The sequence below is a fragment of the Filicampus tigris genome, chromosome 7 (assembly GCF_054856515.1).
Source record: "Filicampus tigris isolate MCC_2025a chromosome 7, RoL_Ftig_1.0, whole genome shotgun sequence".
NCBI classification, from domain to species: domain Eukaryota; kingdom Metazoa; phylum Chordata; class Actinopteri; order Syngnathiformes; family Syngnathidae; genus Filicampus; species Filicampus tigris.
Window position 1 is genome coordinate 23,299,256 of NC_141223.1, and position 23,467 is coordinate 23,322,722.

General features: G+C 43.0%; 1 protein-coding gene across 1 annotated transcript in view; it reads left to right on the plus strand.

Annotated features, from left to right (window-relative positions):
* The first annotated feature begins 1,008 nt into the window (after positions 1-1,008).
* Positions 1,009-23,467, plus strand: part of LOC147145207 (tyrosine-protein kinase receptor UFO-like) — a 35,483-nt gene continuing 13,024 nt past the window's right edge. Inside the window, exons 1-9 of the mRNA XM_086036112.1 lie at positions 1,009-1,607; positions 8,410-8,626; positions 9,987-10,087; positions 10,174-10,356; positions 14,501-14,581; positions 14,793-14,908; positions 16,937-17,132; positions 22,800-22,939; positions 23,060-23,204. Coding sequence (XP_085892238.1) covers positions 1,463-1,607; positions 8,410-8,626; positions 9,987-10,087; positions 10,174-10,356; positions 14,501-14,581; positions 14,793-14,908; positions 16,937-17,132; positions 22,800-22,939; positions 23,060-23,204 — 1,324 coding nt within the window. The 5' untranslated portion in view covers positions 1,009-1,462. The remainder of the gene's footprint in view (positions 1,608-8,409; positions 8,627-9,986; positions 10,088-10,173; positions 10,357-14,500; positions 14,582-14,792; positions 14,909-16,936; positions 17,133-22,799; positions 22,940-23,059; positions 23,205-23,467) is intronic.

Genomic DNA, 23,467 nt, shown 5'->3' on the forward strand with positions numbered 1-23,467 from the left:
CTGTTCATGTGCAGTGATTTCTGTACATTCTCTGAATCTTTTGATGATGTTATTGACCATAGATGATGAACCCCCTAAATTCCTTGTAATTGTACAGTATATTGAGAAACGTTGTTGTTTAAAGGGGAAGTCAACGCAAACATATTTTTTTCAAGAATATGTTCTATGCAAGCGTTTGCAAGCAGGTCAGCCGTGATTGGTCGTTGTGAGCAGTTGTGTTGTCATTTTCAGTCGACAGAACACAAAATGGCCGCCCCCGGAGATGGCTAAAAACGAGTGCATTTCCCTGCTTAACTTATATTCCACAAACTCATAATTAATCAAATTGCCGTGTTTCAACTAGTGGGCCTGCTGGGAACATATCCTCGAAAAAAATGTGTTTTGGTTGACTTCCACTTTAACTGCTGGACTGTTTCTTCACACAGTTGTTCACTAAGTGGTGAACCTCACCCTATCTATCCTTGCTAGTGAAATACTGATCCTTTCGGGAATGCTCCTTTTGTAGCTAATCATTACACTCACCTGTTTCCAATTAACCTGTTCACCTGTGGATAAGCGTTTTTTGAGCATGTCCCAGCCTTTATGGAAAGTGTTGCAAGTCTTTGTCTTTGTAGTGTATTTAACTGTAGCACAAAACAGATTTGCAAATCATTGTATTCTGTTTTTATTTACATTTCGGCCCAACTTCATTGGAATTGGGTTTTATTCATATTGTTTTCAAGGCAAAACATTTATTTAGCGTTTAATTTGAGTTAAAAAGAAGACATTAAATGTTCCAATTAGGAGATCAAATAAAATGATTTTCTTGTAATTATCAGTTGTATTACGTTCTACTTTTGGAGAATCACGAATGAGGATGTACTTAGGATATGACAAAAAGGTTGGAAGGGTACACAAGATAAAAAGAAGTATGAACCGCTTCAGGGTGTCCTTGATCATCAGTCAGTTTCTCTTTTTTAAATGTGCGAAAAGGGACGTTAAATGTTTTACACGAACTTGGATTCTTTGTGATGTTGTCGCCGCGTGGTCGGCGCTACAGTAGATCCAAGTTTACCCACTCGGTGGTTCTGTTCAGTGGAACCTCCGTGGTGCAATTAAACAGCCGATTGTGTGTGTAGACAATCAACAGCCTGCGGGAGCTCGGGCATCCTCCGAAGAAAAAGAAGACGGAGGAGGAGGGTGCAAAGAAGCTGACTTGTGGAATTTGAGTCCTGCTCGAAAGAGGAGGAGGAAGAGGTGAAGGAGGAGGAGGAGTGGAAAGGAGGAAGGAGGGAGTGGAGGAATGTACGCGCACTGTGACGGAACGGCGCTCCACAACCAGTCGCTCTCGAAAGGCGACAAAAGTTGACTTGGATTTTATTTTTGTTGACTTTGTAATCTCTTTATTTGGCGTGGACAACAAGTGGACTTGGTTCGAGTCGCGGACGACTTTCTTCCACTTGAAAAAGTGCGACATGACGAGATGATGGGACTACAGAGGGCGATGACGCAATTGAAAAAGGAGCCCACTTTTCGGGGGGAACCGCTCGGCTCTTGTGGGTTCGTCTCGCTCCTGGTGGTCGTCTTGGTGGTCGCCGCTGGACCGGCGAAAGTGGCCTGCCTGCGAGGTACGCGAAAAGAGAAAAGTGCCGTTAACAACCCCCCCCCCCTTTTTTTTAAGAGTGAAGCTCGTAAAGAGAAACGAGCTGGTTAAGTCAATTGGCGTTGGTTTTGGGCCTCAAATGAGGAGGAGAAAGTTTTTGATGATTGTGAGAGGTGAGGCAGGTAAACATCTGGATCGTGAGCTCCACATACGAGACTGCTGAGTCCCAAGCAGGGAAAATTTAAAAAATATATTTATACCAAAAATTATAATAAATATGAAATAGTAAAAACCCTTTAAAATAATGTAGTTCAGTTTTAAATAATTATACGTAAAGTAATTATAATGATGGTTAAATTAAAAAAACAACAGTAGGCTACATTTACAAGTCGAATACTAAAATCTAAATAAAAATATGTAAAACTAAACAAATGCCTACACATGTTGGTATTTACTGAAGCTTTTGCGCATATTTACAGAGTTCTAAGGCCCATTTTTTTCAACTTCATAGTTGTTTCTTAACTATTTTGTCAACTTGTTACGGGGCTCCCTCTAGTGGTATGCAGAAGAATCACTAATTAAATACTAAACTTTAAAGATGCAAGAGTTGCAACAGGTTCGCGGGCTCCCTCAAAAGTTTTGCCAAAAGAATCACTGCCTACGCACAGTTCAATTGTATTGATTTGAAGGCCTATACGATTGCATTTCATATTTAACAATAAACATAATATATTTTTATTGAACTTTTACAATATATGGCAACACTTTTCAAACTAAGAAGTGGGACCCGAGGTGAAACTTCATCGACTCAAAAAACAATTACAGACGCCTTCGCCAGCATAAGTCCTTATGATAAGAAGTCCAAACAGCACCGACAAATCACGGATGCAATATGTTTTACAGACCGTTTTAGTTATTGTTATATTTTTGTGAAAAACTCAGGGGACTAACGCACCTGCTCTTTAAGTTTTAATATTTTATAGTTTAGTTTAAATGTGTTCATAACTCTGCTGCTGCTTTAGAGGTTTTTGTTTTCTTCTATTTTTTTTAAATGACTCAAGGGTCTAGTGCACCTGCTCTTTTTATTTGTTTGTTTAAAATATGTTTAGCATTTTGCTGCTGTTTACATTGAAGTGTGAAATACAATGTTAAATAATCTATTACGTTACAGAGAGACATGACCTCTGTGATCCCTTTTATATACAGCAATAATCATTCACAGATGAACCCCCTTACTCTGGATTAAACGATATTATATGAATACAATGATGCTATGGTGAGTTAACCAAATTATTCCCAAACAAATCTATTCAAGTCATCTGGTGAAAATTCTATTTTTAACATCGCTATATATATATCGCAACCCCCCAAAAAATTGCAATGTCATTTTTTTCCAACATCGTGCAGCCCTAATACACGTTGCTGTCAAAATGGGATTATTGGTTTATTGACATGGGCAATGTTTTGGTAGCCTTCAGCAGGTGAAACAAGAATTACTGGTGCCATTGAGAGCAGGGGTGTTCAACCTTTTTTTCGTCAGTGAGCTACTTTTGTATAGATTGAAAGTGCTGAGGAGCTCCTCATGTTTAGGAACATTTCATATTTCCTGGCACAATGGACAAGTGGTTAACACATCCGCCTCCCAGTTCTAGATTGGGGTTTGAATCTCGGCTCCAGTCTTGATTTGTAGTTTGCATGTTCTCCCTGTGCTTGTCTGGATTTTCTTCAGGTACTCCTTGTTTCCTTCCACATTCCAAAAACATGCATGTTAGGCTCATGTGTGTGTGTGTACACGCACACACAAACGCACACAGACGCACACACATCTATTTTCTATGCCACTTATCTTCTATCCTATCAGATTTTGGGCAAGAAGAGGCAGGGTACGCCCAGTGGTGCCTTGAGATACACATTTCATGTGATTGTGACCATGCTCTTAACTCAAAACACCCAAATCATGTTTTCCCATTGTAAATGAATGGAAAATGCCACGAATAGCCGTCCTTTTCTAAAAACAGTTCGCATGTTGTGACTTTGTGATTTCCTAGGAATGTTGAAGTGCTCAGTTGCAAATATAAACACTTACAGAGACCAAAGCAACCACATGCATCGCATTCACAAAGTTATGTAAGTTTATGTCTGCCTAACTGTAATGTTATAATTTTATAATAACACAAAGAAGCCACATTTGTTACCCTTAAGTTGGCAGCAACTTCAACAAGCAAGCAAGTTGTGTGTGTTGAGCCCCTGTGCCAAACTCACATGGCCCTCAGGTGACCGAAGGCACTTGTAAATCAATAAGCTTCAACATTTTTCCCCGATGTCTCAGAGCTCTCTGTGGAGCCTCAGTTTTAAAGAGGAGGACGAGGAGGGTCTGCTTGTGAATCGTAGGCGGCCTCTGTGACTCACACTGGAGCATGATAGACACATGGATGGATGAGGAGGGCGAAGATGAGTCCAAATAATGGCCTGGAAAAATAAATGGTTGAAGTAATGAATGAATGGTGAGGCTGAATGGGAGGAAGGGGTGAAGAAGGCACAGTGCGGGTGCATGTTTGCCTGTGTGGCGCTTGGCAGAGAAACACACATAGTGAGACCCAGAGGGAGTTTTGCTGGAAACAAGGGAGGAAAAATGGAGCATTTAAAGGAACATGCACGCCATTCCATCAAAAAACCTTTTGAGCTTGTTACTTTCATCCCGATACATTTGTACAACAGCTCTGTGCTGGGGGAAGGTCAGATGAACACTCATGTCCCTTACATGTTGTATGTACACCGTCAGAAAAAAAAGGGTACAGTAGTGCTCCATTTTTGTTGTAAAGTAGTAGAACTTTTTGTGATGTATGTAACAGGGGTTCGCAATTGAACCCCTAGGTGCAAATAAGTATTGTTTATAGTTAGAAAAGGTGCATAAATGGTCCGAACCTGCAAAGGGACCATGCCTATACCTTTTTGTTTACTTGGAAGGGTACAAACAAGTCTAGGCCTTTTGAAAGACCCCACTGTTGTATGGAATGTAGTTTGAAGAAATAAAGTAGTGATAGTAATCTAGACCAAGGCTCGACAACTTAACGCACTTCACACGAACTGTCAACGGCTCTTGTGGAAAAAACTCTTTGGTTTCCAGGATGCATTGTGAAATGCAGTGCTCAACTTTTCCCATCATAAGGTCGTTACTCATTATTGTTTGTGTGTTTATGTTACCCGTCTTATATGTGTGTTATGTTAACTTTAGGTTGCATGCTGTCAACATCAAACCGTGACTGTGACTTGTGTGCGTAACAGTAATATCCCGCTGAGTTGAATTGAAACCCTCTTCTATGTTCTGAAAGAGTCTCTTTTAACTTCTTTGTCTTCTCTAATGGAGATGAAACAGGCAGAGCTGGGCATTTTACAAAAATTTCCTGGTCCGCTTATCACTTTCCGCCTGCAGCCAGGGTAACCTTCTGCCGTCTATCCACCTTTTTGTCTGGCTGGAACAAATAGTAATCGCCTATGGGCTGGTCTGCCTAGCATTTCAACCGGACTTCTGTTTGTGTTTCCGTCTACCAACTTGGACCAACAAGCTTTTGGATCGTTAAAATGACAAATGTAGCATTTTTTTTTGTCTGGCAGTGTGCTGTATGTACAAAACGCTTATGGTTGATGTCTAATGGAAAGCATGTGTCTCCACATTGTGCCATTATGCCCCGTTTTAGTGGTTTAAGTGTAAGTCATGCCCAAATGTTGTTTTTGACAACATGTTTGTTTGTTACCCATCATTGAATTATGGGTACTCACGCACGTCAGTTGTACTAGGGTGTTGTCGTGCAGCTTGCTACTACATGGAAAAAACCCATGATTGGCTCTGTGTTCAAGACCGGCGTAAATTAGACCCGATGTTGACATTTTGCTGATGCGCACAGGCCAGCAGATCTACGAAGGGGGGGGTTCTGTGCCTCTGTCGGCGTGGTCACAGCCGACTTTAATCATGGCCAATCCAAGTGGCTCCTTTTATTCCCTTTACATGCTACACGCAGTCTCAAAACAGTGTAAGCACATCAGCATCTTGAAGTGGGCACTCGGTGTTCCCCACCTCCAATCATTTATATATATCATTTTGTATGTAAAACACATCCGGTAACACACTTTAGAACACTTGGGAGCACACTTATTTGATAACACTTTGTAACCCACTTGGTAACACGCGTTAAGCAACGTATTCAGCAACGTGGCAACATACAGTATTTGGTTTGTGTGCATGTGTTCGAGGGGAACTCAAGCCCAAGCATGTTTTTGTAATGTTGTGTGTTTGTTTTCCTCTGTTGAATTCTGGGTATTCAACACACGTAAGATGTGCAGTGGTGGGGGTCACCCAGGGTCAGAGGTGGAAGGTCGGCAGTGAAGTAGACGAAGGGGAGGTGGGGCGGCGGGTCGAGCGTCTTGAGAAAGTCTGTACACACGTCACTCATGTGAGATTTATTGTGGCGCTCTGAAAACTTTGTGGATTAATGCATGTGTATGTGGGGGTGCGTGTGCGTGTGAGTGAGTTTTTCCTGTCTTTGCCGGGGGGTGGCGACCTCTTGCTTTTTGGGGCAGAAAGCACTTTTCCTAATGGCTTCTTTGCACTGAATGCATCAATTGTCTGCCACTCAATTCGAAAAACACCGATGGTGACTTCATTAGTCGTTTCAGAAGCCATGAGAATGAAATGACCTGGATGAATGAAAATATTTACAAGCATAGGCCCTCTTTTTGTTAAAAAAAAATCCACCCAAGTTATCTTTCTGTACCAAACTACTGCTTCTTTACCACTAATGAACAAACCTAATGGTAACAATAACAATTAAACTGTCTTTGAACACTTGGAACCCACCATACTATGAAATGTTCTTTTTGAACACCAGCAAACATGCATTGAGCTGCACTCTGCTGCTGCTTGTCAGCTCACAAGTGGCCTTTGTCCAGCTATCAAGGTCAGCTCGTCATCTATCAGTGTGTGCGTGTGTGCGTGCACGCGTACCGGATAACTGCTGCTTTCAACCAGAGCAAGTGCAATTAGTTGTGTTGTTTGTTGTGTTCCTGATAATCGTTCACACTGATTGATATGATGATGTTTCGTGCTAAATTAATTTTGTTTCATTTTAGCAGGAAATCGATAGTGAAATCGCAATCATAAGCATTTTTTTCACCAAATCTTGTCATAAAATAAATTGAACAATAGTTTTAGACTTCTCTATGTTGCAAGCACGCTTACGTCTTACCTTAAATTCAATTTGCTGTTAACAACAAAAGGAATGATCAAATGCACAGCCAATCGTGTGTTTCATAAAGAGGTGGGCATTGTCAGTCCGTCACTAAGTTCTCATCAGTATTTCAGGCCCACCCACGCGGGCCCAGTCCATCTCTCGTTGGTGACAGCCAAACGGCCTCGAGAACATAATTTCACGCAGGCAAATAAGTACAAAAAATAATAAAAAACACCAAAAGACCACATGAACAGGCACAGTGTGATCGGTGAAATAAACACAATATTGGGACATGTCATTGTGGTTTGTGGGACTGAAAGGTATACAATGCTGTTTTATTTATTTTATATCTTTATTTGGCTGTGTGTCAGGTGTGTGACGTGGTACGGTAAATCCATTGTCGAGGCTGTTTGGCTGAATCGGACCGAATAGGCGGGCCTGAAATACTGATGAGAACTCACAGATGGACTAAAGCATTGACGAATGCCCACCTCTGATATCATACATGTTTGTAGCCATTTTACTCCTACTGTATATACATATATGTATACATATGTATATATGTATATATATATATATATATATATATTTATATTTATATATATATATGTATATATATATATATATATAGATATATATATGTATGTATATATATATATATATTATATGTATGTATGTATATATCAAAATGAGTTGTCTTCACCCAGAATTAGAAAAGTTACAGTAGTTTTATAAATCCAATCCTTTACTGTTTTTCTGTGGCTCAACATTTATATAATGTTTATCATATTAGATTGTTGAGTCATAAACCTTCCCAAAAAGTGTTATGCTTCTCTTTCATAGAAATTGGGTTTAAATGTACAAAACTGCGAAATGTATCTTTCCTGGCCTGGAGCTCAGCACCCTGAAACCTCTTATTCTTGAATGGCCTCTGTTCTGATTAATGCATTCAAACACTAAGAAAGGCAATTTCCAGAGTATGCTCGAAATACAACATAATGTGGCCCACTATGGTAAATAAAATGTCTAATTTATGTTCCTTACTAAAGGGATATATTTTTTTTCATTTTGGCAGAAAATCCGAAGCGAATTTGCAGTCTTTTTTCACTTACCAGATATTACAAGTTTTTTTCACCAAATCCGGTTGTTCCCTTGTCACAATTTTACATGCCATTTGACTTCAAAACTAATTTGTTGCAGTCGCTGATGGTGCAGTGGTACACTCGCCTCAGGTGCGTGCGGGCAGCGCGGTTCCCACTCACTGATGGTGTCTGTTTGCCCTGCGACTGGCTGGCGACAGTTCAGGGTGTAGTCCGCCTTTCGCCCATAGTCAACTGCGATATGCTCCAGCACCTCCATGTGACCCTGTACAGGATGAGCGGTGTTGAAGATGACACATGACACACAGAAGATTTGTTGTTAACAATCAAATGCAGGGGCTACCTCTGAGGCAAACCGTAACAAAGATGTAGTCCATGAGGAAAATGAGTTGGACACCCCTATGTAACCATGATGCAAGTTACTGTTGAAATCATTTAAATTTGACTGGCTTATTTTATTATTTTTTTTAATGCAGCACCTTATTCTCCCCCATAACAGATGTGGAGTTCGAGAAACAACTGGCCACCGTCATCTCGTCCGTGGGCAAACCTGTGAAGCTGGAATGCGGCCTGTTGGCCACGGTCGCCGACGACGACGAGATTCCGCCCAACGTGTACTGGCTGAAGGACGGCGAGCCGCTTCCCTACGCAGAATACGATGACTACCAAATGCCGGTCTTTGGCTCGGACCGCTGGATTGTGCACAGCACCCTCAGGTAGGCGGCTTGACCATATCTTATTAGGAATAACTGAAGTGAAATAAGATCAAGTTTCGTTTCCTGTGGCTTGGCTCCTCTTGTGATTTTTAAAACCACTGTGATGGAACTGGAACACCATCAGGATGTGGCTTTTCTCTTCCTTCTTTCAACACTGTTTTTCTGCAGTATTTACAAGAATTTATTACATACTTTAATCAGCAAAAAAAATTAACAATAAGGCCCATTCAGAAAGATGAAGAAAGGAAGAATATCTTGTTAATTGACTCTATTTAAAATCAAACCTAGTGAAATTCATAGATTGTATCATATCACAATTAATACACAAGGCCCAAAAACAACAAACTACCAGAATAAATTCAAAAGTTTCCAAATAGGGAAGGAAAATTACCATTTCATGCGTCATCACATTGGAACATTCCCACAACCAGGAATCAATTTTGTTTGTCAATTTGTGGTGTGAAACTGGAACAGAATGAGTCAGAAATCAAAATAATGGCACAAATACAAACCAGGTTCATTCCTTCTATTTAAAAAAATGCTGCACACTGAATATGGCTGGGGGGTGGATGTATTTTGTACAGAGAGAAGGAAAAAAAGTTTGTATTGAGGGTGTATATGTGGTGTATGTACAGTACATGTGTATAATATTTTTATGGGTATCATATTTGGAGATGTGCATATTTACAATGTTTGTTCTTCTTGGTGGACGTGCTTAAAACACATTTGAACTGACCAAATCACACTTAAAGTATTCTTGATTGCCTATGCTCTCTCCAAATAAGAGACACAGTGTGTTTGCTTCAAGCTGTTTGTCACTTCCAGTTTAAGTTACAGTAAAACTCACCCAAAAAAAAAAAGGAATTGTATATCTGATCTTTTAACACAACAATGTTCAACCAAACACATCATTTTATCTAACTAAAGTCCACTAACTTTAGGCTAACATGTAATGTGAAACGCCATAGATGGGTTAATAAAAATGAGCATCTATGTTACAGTAATAATGAAGCTGCTGCTACGTGAACACATACAGCACAGCATACATTAAGGCATATTCTCTCTGTTCTGTGTGAACAATGGCTAATAAAATGGCTGCACTTTGGCAAATAGTGAAGTATTCCATAAAAAAGAAGTTTCAAGCTGTTTAATACCACTAACCCAGTTGTTTAGTTATGTCATTGCTGCGTGATTCTGTACAATATTATAGAGTGCCATTTTTGTCATTCAAATGTGTATTTCAAGGCACAATTGTACTATAAAAACCCCTAAAAACAACAATTGATTAAAAATCTGTGATATAACACTGTACTGCAAGTTGAAAATGAACATTTAATTAATCAAATCGTCTTCTCCTCAGGATTAATAGTGTCCAACTTTCAGACATGGGTACCTATCAGTGCGCGGTGGATGTAGGAAGCGAGCAGATTTTGTCCACGGAGGGAAGCATCCTGCTGGAAGGTGAGTCCCCTTGGAACCCGAAATGAGGCACCAGCACACTGGACCCGTCATCAAGTCGATTCTGACCAGGCTGCTTTCTTCCCAAGGTCTTCCTCACTTCTCCACCGAGCCGCAGCACATGTCCGTGGTGGCCAACGTGCCGCTGAGCCTGCACTGCGTAGCCCACGGACCACCAGAACCGGTCCGGGTCATCTGGCTTCGGGATGGTGCTCCTCTTAACACTGTGGACGACCCGGTGGCCCTGTCGCCCTCTACACTCAACATCACAGGTGCCAAATTTACCAGTACCTCCCAGCAGACTGCCTCACCGGACATCACAGTTGCTCAGGTAACGACCAATCACGGCTGACCTGTTTTCTGAAGCTGAGTCATGATTGGTCGTTAGCTAAGCCCCGTGATATCATTTTCAGTCGATAGAAGTGACAAAATGGCCGCCCCCTGAGATGGCTAAAAAGGGATGGATTTTGCTGCTTAACACATATTCCACAAACGCATCATATTTCAGAATGCTGTGTTTCAACTATTGGGTCTGCATAGAACATATTCTTGAAAAAAATGTTTGGGTTGACTTTGGTTTAAGGAGAAAAACCCAACCTGTGACCAGCTTCTTCTACAAATGAATTAGATATTGGATCAGAACTTTGGAGGGCCTTTGGAATATTTTGAGACAGGAAAAAACCCAACAGTCATTGTTGTAGTTGAATCCACTTCAATTGAAAGAAGTGAAGCACATTGTAGCATTCTTCAACCAAGACCTGCCTCCTTCCCAACACATCTGGGCTCAAACACAGCAAGGAGATTATCAACAAGGAGAAGCCAGAGGCTATCAGGCCGAGGGCCAGCCGACGGTTGCAGGCTCAGGCACAAGGGGGACGGGGGATGAGGAAAGGGGGGGCAGCTTGAGGTTGAGGGGTGCGTTAGGGGAGAACACAAATAGTTACGCTGAGGACTCAGCGAGATAAAAGGTCTGAAAAGAAAGGATGGAGGCGCTCGGGCTGGCAGAGTGGGCTGAGTCACACAGGAAGGGATTTGGGGGCTGGCGGTGAGGTGCCGGGATTTGGTTTGACTCATCGGAACAATTAGGATGGTTGCTGACCAGGAATCGACGCTCACCTCTGTGGAATGGACAGCTGCTCCAGTAGGCACACAGAGAGCACGAGGGAGGCTCTGAGAAGCAAAGATCAAAAGCAGACTTTAATACACTTAAAGTCAGTAAAGGTACACCTGCACAGTCATCTGGCTAGGACCAAGGAAGAAATCATCATATTGTTGCAATCCAGATCTTTTGGCATTGCCAAATTTAGGCATACATGATGCAGGAATTGGACATCCTCAGCCTTGACAAAGGTCAACAGAATTCCATTCTAGTTTAGTCATAGTTTGCATGTTTGTCATATTTTGGCTCTCAAGTACAGTAGCTAGAAGTCTGCCTCACACTTCCCAGGTTAGGGATTTGTATGTTGACTCTGGCCTTCCTGTTTCCAGGTGCTCCGGCTTATTTCCATCTCACATGCAAAAAAACATGCATGCAGGTTTAGGATAATTGAAGACTCTAAATTGTCCACAGGTGGGATTCTGAGTCTGAATGGTTGTTTGTCTTAATGATGCCAGTCTGGGGTGTACGCTGTCTTTCGCCCAAAGTCAGCTGGATGGACTCCAGCTCAGCCAGTATTGTAATGAGGATAAACGCTATAGAAACTGAACGGCTATAACTTTATAAGGTAACCAAAATATTAGAAGAATATGGCTCTACTCATACCAACCTAACTGGTACGGTCACACCAGTACCATTCAATAGCCTGACTCCACTTGTACACTACTGGGAACAACTTAACTGGTACCATTTTTATGAGGTTACCAAAATATTAGAAAGAACTCTCTTTAGGACACAACCCAATCAACCTAACTAGAACAAAACATAATTGGTACCACCAAAGAATGGAACGCCAACAGCGCCAGCCTCAAGGTTACCAAACTTACCAGTATCATACAACCCTCAGTCCATCAAGTGCTAACCTCACAAGTTCTCATTGGTACCATTCATTTGAGTACCAACCAACATTCAGTCTTACTATCAACCTCACAGGTGCCAGTCTTATTGGTGCCAAAATGAAATGGAACACCATTGAAACACCAACTGTACCAACCTCATGGGTACCAATCTGAAAGAGGAAGTCAACTCAAACATATTTTTTTTCAAGAATATGTTCTATGCAGGCCCACTAGTTGGAACACAGTATTCTGAATAATATTGCGTTTGTGGAATATGAGTTAAGCAGCAAAATCCACCCGTTTTTAGCCATCTCTGCGGGCGGCCATTTTGTCATTTCTGTCAACTGAAAATTATATCACAACTGCTCAGGGCTCAGACCAATCACGGCTCAGCTTCAGGAAACAGGTCAGCCGTGATTGGTCGTTCTCTGAGTCCTGAGTAGTTTGATGTAATTTACAGTCGACGGAAATGACGACATGGCCGCCCCCAGAGATGGCTAAAAATGGGTGGATTAACTCTTATTCCACAAATGCAATATTCATCAGAGGGCCCTTGTTTCAACTAGTGGGCTTGCATAGAACATCTCCTGGAAAAAAATATGTTTGGCTTGACCACCACTTTAAGTACCACCTAACAGGTATCAACTGTAGTCATACCAACTTGGTACCAGTCTCATCAGTATGGCCCGGTCTCACTAGTGCCATTCTCACAAATACCAATCTTACCAATACCACCCAACAAACTTAGGGGTATCAACTTTACCAGTAGCGTTTGCCACTTTACCTTACTGGTTATGGTGCCACCTGTCACTAGTAACAAATTGAGAATATTAGAAACAGCTCTCAGTAGAAAGGTCATACAACTGCTGTGTTGGATCTTACTGGATTAAGCAGTTGTACAGTGTACTTTGAGATGCAGAGTCCTGCTACTAGGTTATGTTTTTATCTTGGTGGACTTTAGCTCCACTAATGTGTTGCTGCACAATAAACCTCTTGAACGAAGGACATTTACACGTTGTTGTCAAGTGTAAAGAAAGCTAGCACATTGAAACATCAGATGTTGGTCAACATCCACGTGCCGGTGTGTGTCTGTGCGCGACACATGAGGGCAAGTTGCGCAATCTCCAGATGAGAGTTTCTCCGCACACACACACACACACACACACACGCACATCAATGCACACATCAATGCACACACAGTTTTCCTTGAGCATCACCAAGCGAATGGCGGAAGTCTGCGTTCTTTTTTCTGCCCAGTTTACAATGGAAGCTTTGGTGCGTCCAGCTCGCCATGTATGACACACTGGTGGGTGTGTGTGTGCGTGTGCGTGTATGCGCACGCGTGTGTGTGTGCGTGTGTGGCTCAATAGCAACACTTGAGAACATTTGACAACGCTGCGAGGTCACATGATGTGAATGTTGTGGAATGTCTCAAGTGTGTGAGCACGCTGATAGCAGGATGTGAGACACTTGTTGGCCTTCTGGATAAGGCAAAGCTGTGTGGAGGGAACGTGGGCCACTTACTCATCACTGATGCTTTTATGGAACAATTGTCACAATAATGCTGCATTTGGGACAGTTAGAAAGGCCCCAAGTCTTCTGCCCATATGGTCAGTGTGCATTTGCTGTTGCTGTATGTTGTAGTTTTATTTCATTTCAACTACTCACAAATATACTTAGTGCGAAATCAGGGCCTGGGTACTCAAACAAAAAGCGATTACAGCAATTCCTCATTTATCGCAGGGGTTATACTGTAGGCCAATATAAAGTTTCATGAATATAATCCTACAATATATGCATGTGAGATGCAAGTATTATGTTTGTCCATTTGGGGTTGCCATCCTCATGCAACAATGTAGTGTGTCTGTGCCTTTAGTTGGCTGGCTAAACTGTTAATCACTTCGCGTGTTGAGTGAGGGTGTCAGTTGAGGCAAATTTATAATAAATTTACCGAACCGGCAATTTTGGACGGCAAACATGTAGTGGGTCTCACATGGACATAAGGACATAATACTTGCATATGAAATTGGATTATAAAGCATGTGCACTTCTGTTTGCATTCACCAAACACGAGGCAAAGAAAGCTGCACAATCCAAAGAGCTGTTTACAAACATCTTCCCGGGCAGTGCGGTGACCTAATGTCTAGTATTGCTGAGGTTCTGCGTTCAAATCGGCTCAACCCTAACGAGGACAAGTGCTCTAGGAAATGAATGGGAGGAAAATTTGCAGACTCGCTCTGCGCAGTCATCTACTGACTCACGTTGCCACGGAAACCACAACTCACTTCACTCGCTTTTTTTTGTCTCACATCAGCTCAAACTGCGCCTCCCTCACTTTCTTTGCTGAGTGAGGAGTTGCACCGCCAAAAGTTTCCCCTTCTCATGCCCGTTTTTTTTTTGTTTTTTTTTTGTACCGCTCAGGTTTGAACCGGACCAGCAGTTTCTCTTGCGAGGCCCAGAACCGCAAGGGCGTGGCCGCCTCTGGATCCGGCACTGTTACCGGTAAGGGGCGGAGGCATCACATGACTTAACGCAAATCTGACTTAATCGGCTGTTTTAGGATTTGGGACTTGCCTGGCTAAAACTTATGAATGACTCGACTTGATTTGCTTCATTTTTCTTGGGACTTGCTTAAAACTTGAAAGCTAACTTGAAACTTTACCGAGATAAAATGTTGAATATATTTTCAATAAACGGCCTCTTTCTTCATCAGTGTTGCCGTCCGCTCCTCACCACCTGAGAGCCGTCAACATCACACCCACCAGTCTGCGGTTGTCATGGCAACCGGGCTTCGGCGGCGACTACCCGGTCATCCGCTGCACTGTACAGGTGAGTTATCCAAACGAGTGTGTTCCTTCTTCTCCAGAAAAACAAAGACAGCCTCCATCCTCCTTCCCACCCCACACTATCCCAAGCCCCACCCAGCTTTGTCCCCCCCAAATAACGGGATCGGGTTTCGCTCTGAGAAAGTGGGCCTCGCTCAACTAATCTGATGCAACGGGGCCTCCCTCTCGGTGGCCATTATGGCGAGCGGCGCCACCCCTAAACGTCTGGTTCTAATAAAGCTGCTCCTCATACCTCTCCCATGCATCCCCACCAACACCCCGGCCTCCAAGCCCCCACACTTCCATCCCTCTCCCCCATTTCTCCCTCGTCGGGATGCGGAAACAAGTCGAGGGCCCAGGCCCGGCAAAATGGGACGAAAAAAAGGAAGTTTTAAGGCGTCATAGTACAAGGCTCAGAAGAAAAAGTGGCAATTAAAAAGATGCCATAGTAAGGAATTATTCTTTTTAATTGTGGCTACAATATAGCTGTACCATACTCAGAGATGTATAGTAACTCTCTACATTTACACCATTACATTTCCTTAAAGTGGAAGTCAACCCAAACATATTTTTTTCCAGAATATGTTCTATGCCGGCCCACTAGTCTAAACACGGCATTCTGACTAATATTGCGTTTGTGGAATATGAGAAATCCACCAGTTTTTAGCAAGCTCAGAGGGCGGCCATTTTGTCTCTTCTGTTGACTGAAGATGACGTCGAAGTTGCTCAGGGCTCAGATAACGACCAATCAAGATTCAGCTTCAGAAAAAAGGTGAGCCCTGATTGATATAACGTGCACAAAATACGAATCTGTAGCTTTAAAACATTCTCATGGACAACTTGGACATCACGGTCAGCAAATGGGGCTCACCTTGTTAGAAACTGCAATACCCAATTTCAAGTCATATCAAGTCAAATTGATTTACATTATATTGCCCTTAATCACAAGAGCTTCACATGCTCATAGTTGACAAAATATAAATGACATATTAACGACATCCACCAAACCAAGGTGAGCGCTATATATACTTCATGGCAAAAAAATTGTATTTTGTGTGCACAGTATACTGTATCTACATTGAGGCCACCCTCAAAACACGTTCATGTCTGGGGCTCCAGATGAGTAAGAAGAAAAGTGGAAAGAAATCAACAGAATGATGTGTGAGCCATACGAGGGGAATGTGCTGTGACTCAACAAGATTAAATGCTTGTTTGCAGCCTGGACGTGACTCACGGGGTCAGGAATGACACACATGCAGCTTCGCCTGTTTGGGGTTGAGGTAGGGGACGGGGATTGGGGGCAGGGCGTGTGTTTGGGGGCAGGGGGACTGCGGTTAGGACACGCCCCCAAACTCACACTGACTTGTACAAACGTGAGTGAGTGCAGCAATTGTTTGAAAGGTTAAACACCTGCACATGCACACACATACCTGCCACCCCCCCCCACCCCCCACACACACATCTCCCTACACACACAAGCACACATACTTATACCTAAACGGTACACCCATGCTCACACATACACACACACCCCGAGTTGCACACGCACACTCATATGCACACACTGACACAGACTACAAGCATGCTGTAGAATGCTGACTTCCAGCACTTGTGCGCTCCAAAGCCACAGCGGGGAAGTTGCATGTGGTCGGAGAGGTCCAAGCGAACCAAAGCGTGGATAGCAAGCGCCGCAGAGATTGTGCCGAGGCAGCACTTTGGATGTTTGCCTGCGTCCCCACAAAGACACATAAACCTCCGCCAAATATGTCCTCCAATCAGTATCAAGCACACACACTCCAATTTGTCCACTTTCAAAAGTCAACGGATGTATGACGTAAACGTGATCTTATAGGCTATTGGTTTAATCCACAAACTCACATTTTATTTTAGAGCTAGAGATTTTTTATCTAGAGCAATTTGTTGTGATCCGCGCTATCTTAAAAACAAATTGTGGTGTGGCTTTGAAATAGCTTCAAGAGGAGCACAACCGCACTCATTGGAGTAAAATGGACCTCCTTTTGGACTCTTGCAGGTCAAACATGTGGGCGAGCCGTTCTCCGGAGGTCCGGATGAGATGATCCGCAACCAGAATGTGAATGTGCCCCCGTCCGAGTACCTCGTAGAGGACTTGGAGCCCCACAGCCGCTACACTGCCAGGGTGGCGTGTCACAGCAGTCAGGGACCGTCACACTGGACGTCCTGGGTGGAGATGCGCACGGCGGAAGGAGGTGAGTTTGCTAACCATAGAGTTTACCCTACTCCACACTCTGCACTTGGCAGTGCTCCGGTTTTCCTGCTTGCCCTTAATCTCGCTTGGATAAATCTCTCTCCTTACTGTGGTCAATTTTCACATGCGTAGAAGTAAAAAAAAAGCAGACCTTTTAATTTACCATACTCCACAGTCTCCACATGACTGCATCACTCTGGTTTTTGTGCGAGCCCTCAGTCTCCACTTGGATACAATGGCTTATACTGTGGTCAACATCTACATGCTGAGTAGCCCAATAAATCACTTGCTAAGCATACCATATGTAATAGTCCCCACTTCGCTGCAGATCAGTCCGCACTTGGGTCTTTATCATGGTCAATATCCACATGTTGAGAAGTCAAATAAAGGAGATCCACTAGCTCAGCCTACTCCACAGCCTCCACTTGGCTATAGCAGTCTGATTTATTTATTTATTTTCAAGCTTGCTCTCAGTCTCCACTTGGATAAATTATGACTCGGTTAAAGTGACCAATCTGGACAAAAGTACTGGGACACATTTCCATTAAAACAACCTAAGAGAATGACAAATATGGACAAAAGCAATCGGAAACATCCATTCCTACTACAGAGAATTATTTATAGACAAAAATAATGGGACATGTCACACTAAAATTAAGGAACAAGTATGGAATAAAGTAATTCGACATGCATAAAGTGACAAATATGGACAAAGTGTCCTCTTGTGGTACATCAGCCGGGATAGGCCCCAGCACGCCACAACATGGAAAATAGAAAGATGGCTAGTAAGTCCACTGAGGGTAGTTAGTGTGAGTCACAATGTTTCCGTCCCGCAGTCCTCGAACACAACATGGTGTGTTTACGGACAATGTGGCGTTTAGAAAGTGGTCACGGAAACGTTACTAGTGGTGTAAAGCGACTGGTTGGGTCTCGTGTTTGCATTCAAAGCGAGGGGCTATTTTCCATGCCAGCTCCCAACGTGCACTGCAAGCGGAAATAGAAGCGGGACGAGTGAAGGAGGGGGTGGGACAAATGACCGGTGCTTTCCATGACCCCAAAAAAGAGAGAAAGGAGAAGTGATGCTGCCTAAAACATGCAATTGAGATGTTTGTGCTCCAAAAAAAACTGTCGAGTTTCACTTCTTCAGCAATCAGGCTTTTTGTTCCTTTTCACAGGAAAATACATAAAGTGTGGTCACTGCATTTCCCCCTTTTTGTTCAATATCTCAGGAGGGTCACAGAAAGCCAAGACAGGAGGTTATCTTGTTACAGCGCCGCCTTATTTTAAAAGCCCCTCACGTGATACGTCTTTGTCAAACCTCTCTGCACGCGACATGTGGTTCTCATTGGGCAGACGCACAACGTAAATATGGACAGAAGTAGTCAGGCAATACAAGAACACATGTCCACTAAATCTACAGGAAGTGACATGTGGACCAAAGTCCTGGGACATATGCTCGCTAAAACAAAATATGGACAAAAGCATTGGGACATGTACACCAAAGCTAAATTTAGACTAAAGTGCTGGGACATGTTGAGACTATACAAGGTGACAATTGTGGACAAAAAGGCACTTGTATCCATTTGGACAAAAATATTGCTCAACACAAGAAGTGGCAAAGAAAGGTAATGGGATACATGTTCACCAAAATCACAACAAGTAACAAGTATGGACAAAACAAATTGTGACACGTGTTAGCTAAAGGTAATGACAAATATGGACAAGTGTGCATATCCACCAAAATTACAGCATGTGACTATAATGGACAAAAGTAATGGGAAGTACAGTATGTCTGCTTAAAATACAGGGCGTAACAACTATACTAAAAAAGTACCAGGACGCATGTCTTACAGGAAGTGATAAATATAGACAAGAGTACTGGTACACTTGTGAAGTGACAAATACGGACAAAGATCATGGGGCGCATGTCCACTAAAACTACAGGAAGGGAAACATGTGGACAAAGGTACTGGGACACATGCCACTAACTACAGGAAGTGACACAAAGTAATGGGGTATATGTCCACTAAAATGACAAGAAGTAAACATCATGGACAAAGTAAATCAAAGTGTGTCAGCTAAAATGAAAGAAAATGACAAATATGGGCAAAAGTACTGAGACACATGTTGCTATCTGCAAGAAGTGACAAATATGGACTAAAGTAATAGGGTTCATGGCCACTAAAATTACAGAAAGTGTCAAATATAGACAAAAGTACTGGGACACATGGACAAATAGGGATACAAATAATGGGACATATGTCTGCTAAAACTGCTTTAAGTGACAAATATGGACAAAAAAGTAATGAGATTACCGTCCGCTAAAACGACAGGAATTGAGAAATACGAACAAAGATAATGGGCTGGGAATTGTCAACAAAAACTACAGGAAGTGACAAATATGGTCGGTCACCAGTACTAGGACACATGTTTTACAGGAAGTGCAAATATAGTAAGAGCACTGGGACTACAGGAAGTGGTAAGTAAATATGGACACGTACAGGATGGACCAAACGTATTGGGACATATGAGAAATATGGCCAAAAATGAAAGAGTCAGATGTGGGAAAAATATTTGGATGCTTGTCTTTCAGATTAATTGTTCTGTCAAAAAAAAAAAAGAGCACTGATTTAATATAATCAAATCCCAAATTGCTTGTGGCATTGCAATTGTCCAAAATGTCTTGATGACATGAATTAAGCTGCAGGGCTTTAGCCCAACCTCTAATGTATCTAATTAATTGGGGGAAAAAAAGGTGTGTCCCACTACTTTTGCCGCTAGAAACATGGTGAAACTCCCCAAAAAGTCTGTGTCTTTGCAGCATGTGTTTCTCATTGGGCAAAATGTTCTTGACTGTCCTCTTTTCAAAAATGTCATCCAGAAGCAAACATTTTCCTCCTGTGCTCTACTATTTATGTGCTAACCACTTCTGGCCTTCTTCAGACGCCACCAACGGCATCACTGAGGAATTCTACAAAAACAATCCAGCCTCTCTTGTGCTCACTCTTTCTCTCCATGTTTCTTGGCCTCCGTGTTCCATTTCCCCCATTTTGGCTTTGAACTCATATGAGCTCACATGTAGCAAGGCACGGGTGGGAAAACAACAGAAAGAAAAAAAAAGAAAAAGGCTTGTTGGTGGGAGTAGGGGAAAGGGGAGGTCGGAGTACTCTGAGGAACTTTTACTGTTTTCCCATTAGAGCCCCCCACCACCCAAAGGAGAGAATAGCAGTGAGGGGTGTCCGGTGGGAATGGAAGCAGCCATTTTCATCCCCAAGACACTTTTAACAAGATTCACGTATCTAACTAACTAACTAAGGCAAGGCAAGGCAGTTTTATTTATAAAGCACATTTCATACACAAGGCAACTCAATGTGTTTCAAACAAACAAAGACACAACAGCTACTAGCATTTACAACAGTCAAAAGCGAAGCAAGGAAAACAAAAGCAGCTAACAAAAATTACAAGAATTTACATTGACAACGTTTAAACACATTAACAGAAAACTTTGAAAACATAAAGTAAAGAAATAAAAGTGGGTTTCTAAAATATATAAAAGAAGAACATGATTTAAAATTGTTGAGAGGACCTTAATCAAAGGTATGAGAAAAAAGCAAAGTACTTAACATAGATTTAAAAGCATTTACACTCGGGACTGACTTCACTTCTGTTGGCATCTTATTCCATTTGTGTGCAGCGTAACAGCTAAATGCAGCTTCACCGTTTTTACCTTGAATTCTCAGTTCCACTAATTGACCCACGTCTGCAGATCTCAGAGCCCTACAGGATTTATATTTAATCAGCATTTCATTCATGTATTCAGGACCCAAACCATTCAATGATTTATAGACCAGCAGCAAAATGTTAAAGTCTATTCTACAGTTAATTGGGAGCTAGGGAACCCTAACAAGAAATAGGCAACTTCTTCCAACAAAGTTGTTGAGACCCCTATTTGGTGGAGGTATCATGTTTGTACGCATGTTACATGCTTCCTAAAGGCCCTGATAGACCAAACCGATGTCGGAGGTCCTCAAGCGTCGTGGCGTCATTAAGCGCTGTCTGATTGGTGTAGTGGCCACCGTCATAGTGTCATAACCCATCCGTGAGCGTCTTGAGGGCAGTTACGCATGTTGAATCTGCGTCGCCAGTCGTGACATTTGGTCACTCTGATTGGCTGTTAGCTAGCAAATCAGCACTCGGACCACCAATGGGATGTGACAAATGCGGATTAACAGTGAGCACGCCTTTGCTGCCTTAATATTCTTACAAGTACAAGAGCGAGGGTTGACAATGTAAGTATTTCACAATACCGTGTCAAAAACGTGAGGGTTTACTTCGCGTGGGAGTTCATCGTGAGCGAAGAATATAGCTGAATGCATTGTTTACGTTTTTAATAATGCACCGCTGGCCAACAGCTTTCCGGTTGGATTTTTCTAACAATGAGAAATAGTGACTACCGCCGCCGATGGTATGGAGGGGTATTACATCTTATGCATGCGCAGAAGGTACTTTAATGGTCAGCGTCGCTGTCTGTCGTTGCGGTGTGTGGCCGGACGCCACGGGGTAAGCGTGTGTCACTGTTGGTGAGCGTCGTTTTGGTGTATCAGGGACTTAAGACATGACACAACCATTGTTAATGTTTTCTGTCCGGCCTGTTTGTGAGCAACTCCAAACGATCAGAGGCGGAGCTTCCTCAAGTTGTGAAGTTGACGTGAACGTTGGACCCGCTGTGGGAGCGCTAGGTTTATTTACGGAATCTCCCAGCATTTTGGCCTGGGTGTGACCTTTTTTCCAAGACGAGAAACAGACACACAAACACACAAACACGCGAGCACACGCGACAGCGCCGCCTTCAGTGTGTTCAACAGTAGTTGCGCGTGTGTGTCGCGTTAGTGCCGAGATGATACACGTCTACTATGACCGCATCTGTGCTGGAAACGATTCTCCGAGCACTGATGGGAAACATGACACTCTTTTGTTTTGCAGTGGCCTTTCTTCTTCTCTTTGCAAACTTGTTTTTGCAACAATGAACGTCTTTGTGCGCTTGAACGTCCCTCGCATAAAAGAAAAGAAGGCTCGGCCACAGCGAGATGGAAAGGGGAGAAGAAAAGTTGGGAGGGGAGGAGGGGGCAGAGGGGGAGAGAGACAGCGAGGGAGGGCCGCTTAACTTGTTTTGGCTGCCGTGCCAGAGGCAAGCGCATGTGGAAACAATCAAACGCCAAACACTTCCTGATGACCATCACGCTCCGCCTGGACCACGTTTCCTAGACTGCCATTCAATAACACACGCACATACGCACACTTTTCAACCCACACCAGCACCTCGCTGCCAGATTGGAAGTGGAGCGCACTGACTGCTGAGTTTGAGCTGGTTTGTTACTCATGCTTAATGGATGCATAAGCCAAAATGGTAACTGTTCATGATCAGTTCAATCAATTTTTACTTTGTTCAGTCGATATTTGGTTCAAAGTTAGTTACGCTGGTTTGTCCTTTGTTGGGTTGTTGGGCCACATGAATTCATTCCACATCCAGCAGATGGCGCTGTGGTGGTGGGGCAGGGATGGCTCAAATTAGGTTTGTTGATTCTTGAGGTTTCGTTGTCCCATGTCATGTCCACTTGTGTGTGGAATATGACAATTGCTTGACGTGCGTGTGCGTCGCGTGTTTCAGTGCCCGAGGAGGCGCCGGGCAATGTGACGGCGCTGAGCAACGACAGCCGAGTGCTGCTGGCGTGGGAGGAGCCGGCGGGGAAGCTCAACGGAGACCTGCGCGGATACTTGGTGGAGTTGAGCGCGCCCGCCGTCAAGCAGGTGCACGCACGCATACCAAAATCTCACACACACTAGAGTTCACACACTGTCAGTCACTCAATGTTCCCCCTTCGCTCTCTCTCCCCCCAAAATGGTCTGTGACTCATCTTCCTTGGACAGTTTGTCATGGATGCCGGCCTGGACACGGAGATGTCAATCAACCTGTCCCTCCCGCTCACCAACGTCACCTTCAGGGTGTGCGCATACACGGGAGCGGGGCGAGGACCCTGGAGTCCCACGCAAACTCTGACGCTCGTCTCTCCTGGTGAGAAATAAAACACAAAATATCACACCTGAACATACTCCTGCTTTAATGGGTCAGATTTCTACATGTTGTTGTTTTAATGCCAGGTTTGTGCATTCTGGTGCTTTACTGGGCTCAAATTTCTCCACAATGTTGCTTCAATTGAGTCATAGTGCGAGATGTTGTTTCTCTAATGTCAGATTTCTACATTACTTTAATGTGGTTATGTTTGTACATATACCGATGCTTTAAAGTGGAAGTCAACTCACTTTTTTTCAAGAATA